Source organism: Rhamphochromis longiceps, linkage group LG3, assembly GCF_057381845.1.
Source record: "Rhamphochromis longiceps isolate RC_006_pf linkage group LG3, R_longiceps_female_GT1.1, whole genome shotgun sequence".
NCBI classification, from domain to species: domain Eukaryota; kingdom Metazoa; phylum Chordata; class Actinopteri; order Cichliformes; family Cichlidae; genus Rhamphochromis; species Rhamphochromis longiceps.
The window spans coordinates 29,510,916-29,521,509 of NC_140559.1; the positions used below are offsets into that span (position 1 = coordinate 29,510,916).

The 10,594-nt window shown below is 44.9% G+C and overlaps 1 protein-coding gene across 1 annotated transcript; it reads left to right on the forward strand.

Annotated features, from left to right (window-relative positions):
• The first annotated feature begins 17 nt into the window (after window positions 1–17).
• abce1 (ATP-binding cassette, sub-family E (OABP), member 1) lies at window positions 18–10,463 on the forward strand. Its single transcript, XM_085392955.1, has 19 exons — window positions 18–170; window positions 1,243–1,384; window positions 1,468–1,553; window positions 1,672–1,769; window positions 3,317–3,434; window positions 4,198–4,335; window positions 4,424–4,493; window positions 4,892–4,988; window positions 5,111–5,200; window positions 5,274–5,395; window positions 5,522–5,646; window positions 6,024–6,120; window positions 6,489–6,548; window positions 6,623–6,681; window positions 6,922–7,032; window positions 7,464–7,606; window positions 8,032–8,154; window positions 8,234–8,345; window positions 10,088–10,463. The coding sequence occupies exons 2-19, from the start codon at window positions 1,282–1,284 to the stop codon at window positions 10,133–10,135; spliced, it is 1,800 nt and encodes a 599-aa protein (XP_085249081.1). The 5' UTR covers window positions 18–170; window positions 1,243–1,281; the 3' UTR covers window positions 10,136–10,463.
• Window positions 10,464–10,594: the final 131 nt, after the last annotated feature.

Consider the following 10,594-nt stretch of genomic DNA (forward strand, 5'->3'; position numbering starts at 1 on the left):
AAGCAGTCGCATGCTAACTGCGATACTCCCGCCATCTTTCCTGCCGGCTTCCAGCCCGTGAGAGGAACACGTTGCTGGAAAAAAACAGAAGTTTCACCCCACAGTTTTTGTCTCTAAACGTGTCTTCTCTTCTAATCCCTTCTTAACCGGGTAGCTGGAGCCGGATAAGGGTGAGTTTGCGTACTCATCGCCCTGGATTTTATTGCTTTTGACGTTTTTATTGCCACGGAAACGAGCAGATGTCAGGCTGCTGGGCCTCCGCTGCTAATATCGTGAAGCTAGCCGTTAGCATTCTCCAATGAACATCCTAAACTTCGCTTCCACCGGACAAGCGTCTCTTTATAATTGGTCCGTTATCCAGTGTAATTGTATGGTTACAGCTTGTTGGGAGTCAGTCAGTGTGGTTTCCCCTGTTTGCTCGTATTGCTGAGAGACGGGCCCTGAAAATATTGCGTTTTCTTTTAACGACAGGATCATGCGCCAAATTCCATTCGTAAATCTCCCAAGTTATGATGTTTCACATCACTCACCGTAGCAGACAGTCATGAGATTATAATTCCAAGACATTTTTAAAGTGTTTATGGGTAGTTTATTAATTCGGCATATGTATGCACCACAGAACAGCACGTTATTGGAGGAGAAATCCCTAGTTTGAAGCTCGTCGCCACCGCCCGTCATGCTAGAATACAGCTAGTTAAAATAATTAATATTATGAGTTAAATTAATGCCGAACTAAAAAGAAAGTTGGGCACAGATTGTTTAAATGAGTTGAAGCGGGTGTTTCCAGACACATGCGTATAGACGTGAAGCAACGATGAAAGGGCAGAATTTTAAATGGACCCTGGTGTGGCTCGCTCTTCCTTTACAAAAGACTGCAAAGCTCAAATGGGCCCGACTCCTGGGGGCCTAGATACGCACACACCAGACCAGGATCAGAATTAAAGACAGCAGGTATTAAATGCAGCCAGAGGCTGGTTTAGGCAGGAGATTTGCAGCACTCTATTGTTGAATAAAAAGAGCGTTTGTTCAGAAGCGAATGTGTTGTTTCAGCAGAGTTAACATTGTGCATGTGGACGCAGGTTTGACCCCGACTGCTGCACTCTACATTTAGAGACTTTTTGGATGGTTTTGGGCAGCTGCATGCTAATCATGACTCAGTTTATAAATTGTTCCTGTTTCTCTTTGTATGTTTAATCACATTTTCTCAAAACCAGCTCCTCAGATATCAATTTGTTTCTCCAGCTCCACAGGTGCTAACGTCCATCATTCCCGCCCTCAATCATGGCGGATAAGAACACCAGGATCGCCATCGTCAACCATGACAAATGCAAACCTAAGAAATGCCGTCAGGAGTGCAAGAAGAGCTGCCCGGTCGTCCGTATGGGTGAGTGTGGAGATGATCGCACCGACGGCACAAACTAGAGTGAGAGAGAAATGTGTCTAAATGTGAACCGTGTGTGTCTTCAGGTAAACTGTGTATTGAGGTGACTCCACAGAGTAAGATAGCGTGGATCTCAGAGTCTCTGTGCATAGGCTGTGGCATCTGCGTCAAGGTAATCTTGGCGCCTGAATATCTAGCAGGAAATGATCTTTTCAGACTGCTTTTAGTCACAACGTTTAAACTATTAAGAGTGTGTTTGAAGTTTGTTTCGTGACTTTTTCTCCTTGCAGAAATGTCCGTTTGGAGCACTGTCGATCGTCAACCTTCCCAGCAACCTGGAGAAGGAAACCACACACAGATACTGCGCCAACTCCTTCAAACTGCACCGGTACGGCGATAAACCTCCAGTCTGTTTACCTTCACTTCACAGCTGAGCAGTGTTTCCTCTGACATGTTACAAAAACCTCGGGAAACAGGTCGGAATTAAGTTCCAGCGTAGCTGTTATTCTTGGATCGCTCCTTTAGTTCTGATCACCTCCACCATGTGCTATGATTCTAATTTTAGTTAACACTGGTTAATAGATAGTGCTTTCAGTTTTTGTTTGGAGGGTCCACAGATTCTCAGCCTGGAGGCTGCACATCAGGTCAGGTGTGGTTTTGCAGCACTGTCCAACACGGACTTCTGTTGGAACATCTCGCGGGATCTGAGGAGAAACAAGTTGTTTTGTTCACACAAATAAAAGAATCTCCCTGTGACTTTACTACTCCATGGAGATGAAATCAAAAGTGAAGATCGCTCTTTTGATTTCCTGGAGGAGATTTAGGATCCGTGAAAGGGGATCGAGCTCCACGTGATGATCTCAACAGCAAACAGAAGTTTACGTCCACTCAGGTCTACAACCCTGTGAGTGTTCTTCTCACTTGATGCCCTCTGGGTGGAAGCTGGACTCCTCAACTGAGAACCTGCTACTGCTCATAGCTGGAGAGCCAGCTCTGATGATCCAGACAAGTTGATGCTCATTCTCCGTACAACAAGAGGACCTTTAAAAAGTGAGAGGTTGACCTTGGAGGGGAGAATAATAAAAATAATGTTTCAACTGTTAATGATTTTTATGCTTTAAATAAAAGCAATAATCAGCTGCCTCTCCACTGAGGTCCTAACCCAGGGCTGTGATGGTGCTGTCCGAGTCGGTACGACCACTGTACTCTGAATATACTCTGTTGCAGACGCGAACAGCTGGACAGCCGCTGTCCATGTAGTCATTCCTGAGAAGTTGTTGCGTGGTCACTGAAACAGCGGCATTCAAACCTCCGCACAGACCCTCGTCTTAACCGTCTGATGATGACATTTACGTCATTTTATGTAAGCGGACCCTAACGGGCTCATGGAGCTGGACAGAGTAATTCCTGATTAAAGAGAGGCAGCTGAATGACATCGAGGATCGTCACATCATGACAGGAAGCACAGCTCTAGTTCAATACCAGCAATTCGTTAGCTTCATAGCATAAGTCCCTAAGTCATTGACTTAGTCAAATGACTTAGGCAATTATGCTATGAAGCTAACGAATTGGACTTTAAAAATAAAAGCATGGGACGTGACTAATCAGTCTTCAAGTCTCTGAAGTGCACAAACATACCCAGGTAGCCCATCTATGTAAAGAAACACTGCTAAGACTTTGTGTTTAAGTAAGAGCTTATTATTATTATTATTATTGCTCAGCAATGAAGTCATTTTAGAACCATGGCAGCAAAGAAAAGCCGTCAAACCAAAGCAGAAACGCCTGAAAGGAAAGCTGACACTAAATGATGGAATTATTTGATTATTAGCTTATGTTAAAGTCTGTTATGGTGGGTCAAGATGTTTATAGTGTGTGTGTGTGTGTGTGTGTGTGTGTGTGTGTGTGTGTGTGTGTGTGTGTGTGTGTGTGGTGCAGGCTGCCTATCCCCCGGCCCGGTGAGGTTTTGGGGCTGGTGGGGACCAACGGTATCGGCAAGTCCACAGCTCTGAAAATTCTGGCCGGAAAACAGAAACCAAACCTGGGGAAGTTTGATGTGAGTGTTCACACGACACACACACACACACAGGCCAGCAGTCATGTTGCTGCTGGCCTGAGAAGATAATGTTTGGGTGGAGTTGCCATTTTTGGTTTGCTGGCCATCAGTTTAGCAACAGGAAAAGATTATGGTGTGGCTCCACCGACCGGTCGGGTAACTTTATCACATGCTCTTCTCACTGCTAACGATGGTTGAGATCTTTAGCCAAAGCCAAAAGGAAATTCTTGACTAGGTTCTAAAGTTCCATTTAAAAACAAAACTCCTCCCTTGTAATTCAGTTTGACTCATTTACTCATGTTGTTCAGCTCATTCATTGTAAACCCACAACTTACTGATACTTTTCTGGAATTTTTGCACTTTTGTTATTAATTTTCTTTAAGTATCCTTAGAAATCCCATATTTCCTGTTAGTAAAGTAGAACAATTTGCACATCTGTTCCATAAGACAGATGTGTTGCAAGGAACAGAATTCAGGGACATTTACACAGTAAACCTTTTTGCTTGAAAAGCTACGAACAGATTAACTTGTGCAGGACAACACACCAAGTTATGGTTACATGGACTCTGTCAGCCCAGCTTTGCATGATTCACATTCAAAGTAATGCTGCTTTTTCTTATACTAGGCCTCAGTGCAGACACTCAGTTCATCATCCTGGATCTGATACAGACCCCAGAGTTTTTCACCCTCAGGGATCATTTCCACACATTGACCTCGTTGTCAGAAGCTTTGTGTTTTAATGATCCGTACTTTGAAATCCCAGAATCCTCCAGACTGGCAGGAGATCCTGACCTACTTCAGAGGGTCCGAGCTGCAGAACTACTTCACCAAAATCCTGGAGGACGATCTGCGGGCCATCGTGAAGCCGCAGTACGTCGACCAGATCCCAAAGACCGTCAAGGTTCCCGACTTTTCCTTGAATATATCGTTCCTGTTGGCATGGGCGTTCACTCTGATGGCCGGTTGTAATTCTTCGTCTCCACCTACAGGGGTCAGTAGGGGCCATCCTGAGCAGGAAAGATGACACAGACACGCAGGACCTTGTCTGCGAACAACTTGGTACACACACACACACACACACACACACACACACACACACTCTCTTAATTACAAGCTGAAGAACCTTCATGTGGAAGCGTTTACACGCCGACTGTAAACAGTTTAGTGCCGTTATGAACAAACACAGTCGTGTGTTAGTATTTTTAGGTTGATACACACTATTTACTCTTGTGAGGACCATGTGACACATCACAGTTCATTGGAACAGAGTTATTTCATGGGTCATATTTAAAGAAAGCGTGTGTCTCCGTGTGGAGCTGATAAACCAGTTTGTGTGCAGAAACTATTCCTATTCTTAAAATAAGCGTTTAATCCCAGGGATCTTCCCCCTGTTTTGGATTTTTTTTAATGTTGCGTATAAACAACATTTCTAATTGCATCTCTGTGTTTGTCTGCAGATCTGAGTCACCTGCGGGAGAGGAACGTGGAGGATCTGTCCGGAGGAGAGCTGCAGAGGTTCGCCTGTGCTGTCGTCTGCATCCAGAGAGCTGACATGTGAGGAAACAGCCCGAAAGCTTATTTATTTAATATTTAACAAACATATTGTTTTGTCTGTGAGCTGAGAGCCGAGCTCGCAGACTGACCGCCGTCCTCTTGTTTCTGCTCTTCTGCTGCAGTTTCATGTTTGACGAGCCGTCCAGTTACCTGGATGTTAAACAGAGGCTGAAGGCCGCCATCACCATCCGCTCACTCGTCACCCCCGACAGGTTTGTCACTTCAAAGCTTCGGTTTGATCCCTGGAGGTGCACCGCCGCTCTTAAACGTGATGTTGCGTTGCAGGTACATCATCGTGGTGGAGCACGATCTGAGCGTGCTGGACTACCTGTCGGACTTCATCTGCTGTCTGTACGGAGTCCCGAGCGCCTATGGAGTCGTTACCATGCCCTTCAGCGTCAGAGAGGGTAAAAACGTTATTGCACCACACCTCTGTAAAAGTGTGAAGAAACAAGTGGTGGTATTTGTCCTTAATATCACTGTCGCTAAGTGGACCCAAAGCATGTCCTGATCTTCCTGCATCCTTCCTCCAGGTATCAACATCTTCCTGGACGGTTACGTCCCCACGGAGAATCTCAGGTTTCGTGAGACGTCGCTGGTCTTCAAGGTGGCCGAGACGGCCAATGAGGAGGAGGTGAAGAGACTCAGGCATTACCAGGTCAGTTTATGTGCCTAATCTGAATCACTGCTCATTTGCTTTGGCTCGTTGTTTTCTTTTTGTTTTTCTTCCCCTACCACTTTCATTTCCTGTCACGTTTTTCTTTTCAAAATAAAAGCTTCGTCACACGGGGCTGTAGTTCTATCTGCCGATTCCTTTTCTTTCTTGAGCTTTTTCGATCTTGTGGGTTTAGAAATGTCGTCATTAACCCTTTAAAGCTCACCACAGGACCAACTCCGTTCATTATTGAGATACACAAATTTTTATGAAGTGCAAGAAAATGAAAATATTGTTTTGCACAATTTGCAAAAAAGCAGCATAAGAAAATGAGTCGAGTTGCTTCTTTGTTGAATGTTTGATTGTTTGTTGTTGTTCAGTATCCGGACATGTCGAAGACGATGGGCGAGTTCACGCTGGACATCAAAGGAGGAGAGTTTACAGACTCTGAGATCATGGTGATGCTGGGAGAGAATGGTGAGCTGCGCTGAGGGTTTTAGTCTAAATCTCTGTGGTCAAGGTTTAAAAATGGTTTTAAATTGAACTTTTCAGATGTTTCATTCAGAAGCAGCTTTGGAGGCCGTCACACATTTTATCATTTCCAAGCCAATTTAAAAAAATCTAATTTAAAGGGTGTGAACCTGTAATTTTTCTTAGTCAGTTATTTAATTTCAGAGAAGAAAAGTTGCAAAATATGAAAAATCTCGTAGCTCAGACGAGCTCATTTAAAATGGCACTAAAGGAAAATAATAAAAATATGGATCATCTTGTTTCCTCTGACTGTTTCCCACAAAAATGGAAAAGCTGACACGTGCACGTCTGAAAGTGTGTATGTGTGTTTCCAGGCACAGGGAAGACGACCTTCATCAGGATGTTGGCCGGTGGGCTCAGGCCTGACGGAGGAGGTGAGTCTCTCTCTCTCTCAGATGAAGCCAGATTAAACCGGACGCACCCACTGACCCTGAGCTCTGTCTTTCAGGCGAGATTCCCATCCTGAACGTCAGCTACAAGCCTCAGACCATCAGCCCCAAGTTCAAGGTCAGCTCTCGTTTTCTAACCGCGGACCCGTGACAGGATCATCCATCCGTCTGTTTCACAGCTTTCAGCCTGCTGATTGATTTTAGCCAGCAAACTGAATTTACAGAAATCCAGGGTTCAGAGTCCAAAAAGTTTAAATAAAGTTGAACCAGACTTTTACCATTGTTCATATCATGAAAACCAATCTGCAGCGACCAAGGTCCGGACTCTGATGGAGTCGAGTGTGTTTTACGTTTTCAGGGCAGCGTCCGAGCTCTGCTGCACGAGAAGATCAGAGACGCCTACACGCACCCGCAGTTCATCACCGACGTCATGAAGCCGATGCAGATCGAGAGCATCATCGACCAGGATGTAAGAGAGAGACAAACAATTAGCGGCCCTCTAATTAACCTAATGCTAGCCTAGCCGCTTACCCTAACCATCAGCCTCACTGTAACCCTGACACTAAAACCACATTTGGAGTCTCAAAAATGCCCTCGAACTCGCGAGGACAGGCCCTTTGTCCTCATAAGTGACCACAAGTAGAGTAACGTTGTAATTTTTGATCCCCGCAAAGATGTCTAAAGAGGTACACACAAACACACTAACCTGATCTTTGTCCTGGATAAGGCGCCGATCCATCTTTTTCCATTTTATTTTGTTACTTGTGTGTCATCAGACTCAATTTAAACATAATTAAAATAAAATGTAAGGAGACTTTTTGAGCCGACTGGAGGGTAGAAAGCGTTTTCTAATGAGATACGATGAAGACGGGGTGATGAAGCTGCCTGCTCCGCCCACAGGTGCAGAACCTGTCTGGAGGTGAGCTGCAGAGAGTCGCCCTCACACTCTGTTTGGGAAAACCGGCCGACGTGTACCTCATCGACGAGCCCTCTGCCTACCTGGACTCCGAGCAGCGATTGATGGCCGCCAGAGTCATCAAGAGGTATGCGCTCCTCTCCCTGCTCCTCAAGCAGCTCCCTTCCTGTTTATCCTCAAACACAAGCGTCAACGAATCCACAGCGAGCGGCTTAAAACTCAGGATTTCTTTTCAGTTTTACTTTGATACAAAGTCAGACGAGAGCGCGTCTTAATAATCATATTTCAGGTAATCTCCTCGTTTCAGCTTCATTCTTGGACTCTGTGAGTAGCTTTGCATGATTTACAGCTCAACAGTATTTTTGTTATTTGAATGGTTAATCTTTGCAGCGGTGGAAGATGGTAAGAAGTGTCTGTCATGTCTCAAAATATGTAATTAAGAAGGAGAACTTCCACATTGGATGACCTGAAACGGTCTAATTAGAAGGCCTTGTTGTTGTTGCGTGTCTCTGCCCGTGTGTGGCGCTGTTGTGACACGTCTTTTATTCGCAGGTACATCCTCCACGCCAAGAAGACAGCATTCGTGGTGGAGCACGACTTCATCATGGCGACCTACCTGGCCGACAGAGTCATCGTGTTTGACGGGCTTCCCTCCAAGAAGACTTCAGCCAACACGTAAGATGAACCGTCGAGTCTAAGCTGCTTCGTCAGCTCGCCGGCCACCGCCACGGTAACGTGATGTTTGTTTTTTCAGGCCTCAGAGTCTGCTGGCTGGGATGAATCGCTTCCTGTCGCTGCTGGAGATCACATTCAGGAGAGATCCGAACAATTTCAGGCCGAGGATCAACAAACTCAACTCCATCAAGGTAACGCCACGACCCAACCTCCATGTTTATTTGAATCTTTATTTAAACACACTGACCGTCACACACGGACGGACTCTTGACACGAAAATGCAGCACTGAACTAATAATATTAAAAAGTAACTTCTGGGTGTCGTTTCAGCCAGTCGTGCATTTCCTGATTTTGGTAACCTGTCACAGGTGCCGCTGCAGCCAGTTTGCTGACGCAGTTTATGATTGTAGTTGTTTTTATCGGCGCTTTAGTGACGTCAGTGCAGACGCTCAATGATCGTACTGAGGGGCACCAGTGTGAGGCTTCTCCTCCTCCTCCGGGGTGATGTGGAGGTTTTATGTCAGTGGTGACACATGACGAGTCCTCGCCCGTCAACACCGGGATAAATGATACAGAGCTGTAGTGATTTCATCGTGACCTGTGCCCTGCCTCACAGGTGTCAGGGATGCACAGAGCTCCACACAGCAGAGTCCAGCTGTGATTGGTGCCGTGCTTCAGCCAGGCGGAAATCAGTTTTCTTCAGATCTGAGAGTCTTACATGACAAAGATGCAGCGGGTAGATCCATAAACTCTATTTATTTTGATTTACAACATTCCTGATTCAACCCAAAGGACGTTTCTTTAAAGCTGATCTAACAAATAAAACCCATTTGTTAAAAAATAAATCAAAGAAACTAAAATACAAATCTAAACCAGTACACTATAGAGAGGGAAAGCATTATTATATATTATAAATATATTTTTAATGAATATATTTAGGTTCAGGCTCATTTCCAGCTCCATGTTTTTATTTCTTGGAGACCATTAGCTTTTCAGGTCAAAAGAATCCTAATTTATCTTGGTTGCACATACTCATGCTGCAGTGTGATTTGCTGTGTTTTAGTCCATTGTTGCCAGGCAACAGGATGACATATGTCATGCATAACAAGTTTTGTATCAACAAGTTTTGTTGAAATTAAACCGATGCGATGCTGTTATAAAGTGTTGCGGTGCATAAATACTCCAAATGGGTCATTTTAGCCCACTGGAAGGTGGTTGCTAGGCAACAGGATGACATATGTGATAAAGATGAAGCTGCGTACACGCTGGAAGCGACAGGGCGACCAGAGATCATAAAGTGACTTTCGACGAAATAACAGCTGGTGCAACGAGGAGGGTGGGAACCAAAATAGACTTGACTCAACTTACAGGCGAGCCAATGAGAGCGAAGAACACCGCTGACCGACATACAACCTGGTAGTAAAAGTGTTAGAGAGTTACCTAGGCAACTGGACCCTGGAATGTTCTCAGGCAATCAGTTGCCGGCTTCAAGGCGACGTGCAAGTTTGCAGAGACTGAGGACTTTTAGCTCCGCCCCTTCAAGCAAACGTTTTTTACGATTCACTGTTTTTGCCCAAAGCCTTGGATTTGAGCAGACGGTTCTAATCTCTTGACCCGCTCAGAGGCATTTAGTATTTTCTCTTAATCTGTTCAAACCCGAGGAAGCATCACAGTGCTCCTCCGGTTTCACTGAAGGCTCTTCTACCGTTACATGTGATCACTTAAGAGCTTTTACTGTGCTGAGCTGCAGTCGTCCACTCAGCTGTGGGGTTATTTAGAGATAATAATTAGAAAGTGTAGCCCTCCCAGCATTATATATGCTGCTGCACTACATGGAAATCTTTATGTAGGGGGGTAGACAGAAAAATCCAAACGGTGATGTCAGTGAGGAGGAATCAGTCCGACCTTTGACCTCTGCCTCATCTCTCTGCAGGACACGGAACAGAAGAAGAGTGGGAACTATTTCTTCCTGGACGACTAAGACCCACCTGACCAAAGGCGACTACCCAGCCGCATCTTGGAGCCGGCGCACGCTCAAGCGTTATAACCTCAACATTTCATGGCCGGCCTGCCAAACAGCAGACATATTAAAACTTTAAATAAAAAAACATTTAAGAAAAACAAAGAAACATCAGCCTATATGTACCGGACTGCATTCAATAGCAAGCAATGTTGTGAAGTGTTTAAAAATAAAGTGCGTTGTGTGTGTGTGCGTGCGTCAGGCTGAACACGCTCGGCTGAATTCAGAGGCAGCGAGAATATTTTAACACCCGTACATTTACAATCAGAATAAACTGATGCTTCCTGAACCAGGAATGCTCCGTGTGTGTCTTTGTAAACACCTTACAGACTCGAGGCTAACACAACTCAATTCAAGTTTTATTCACAAAAAAGATAAAGACCCTACAACAACACAGAGGAAACCCCCACAATCATATCA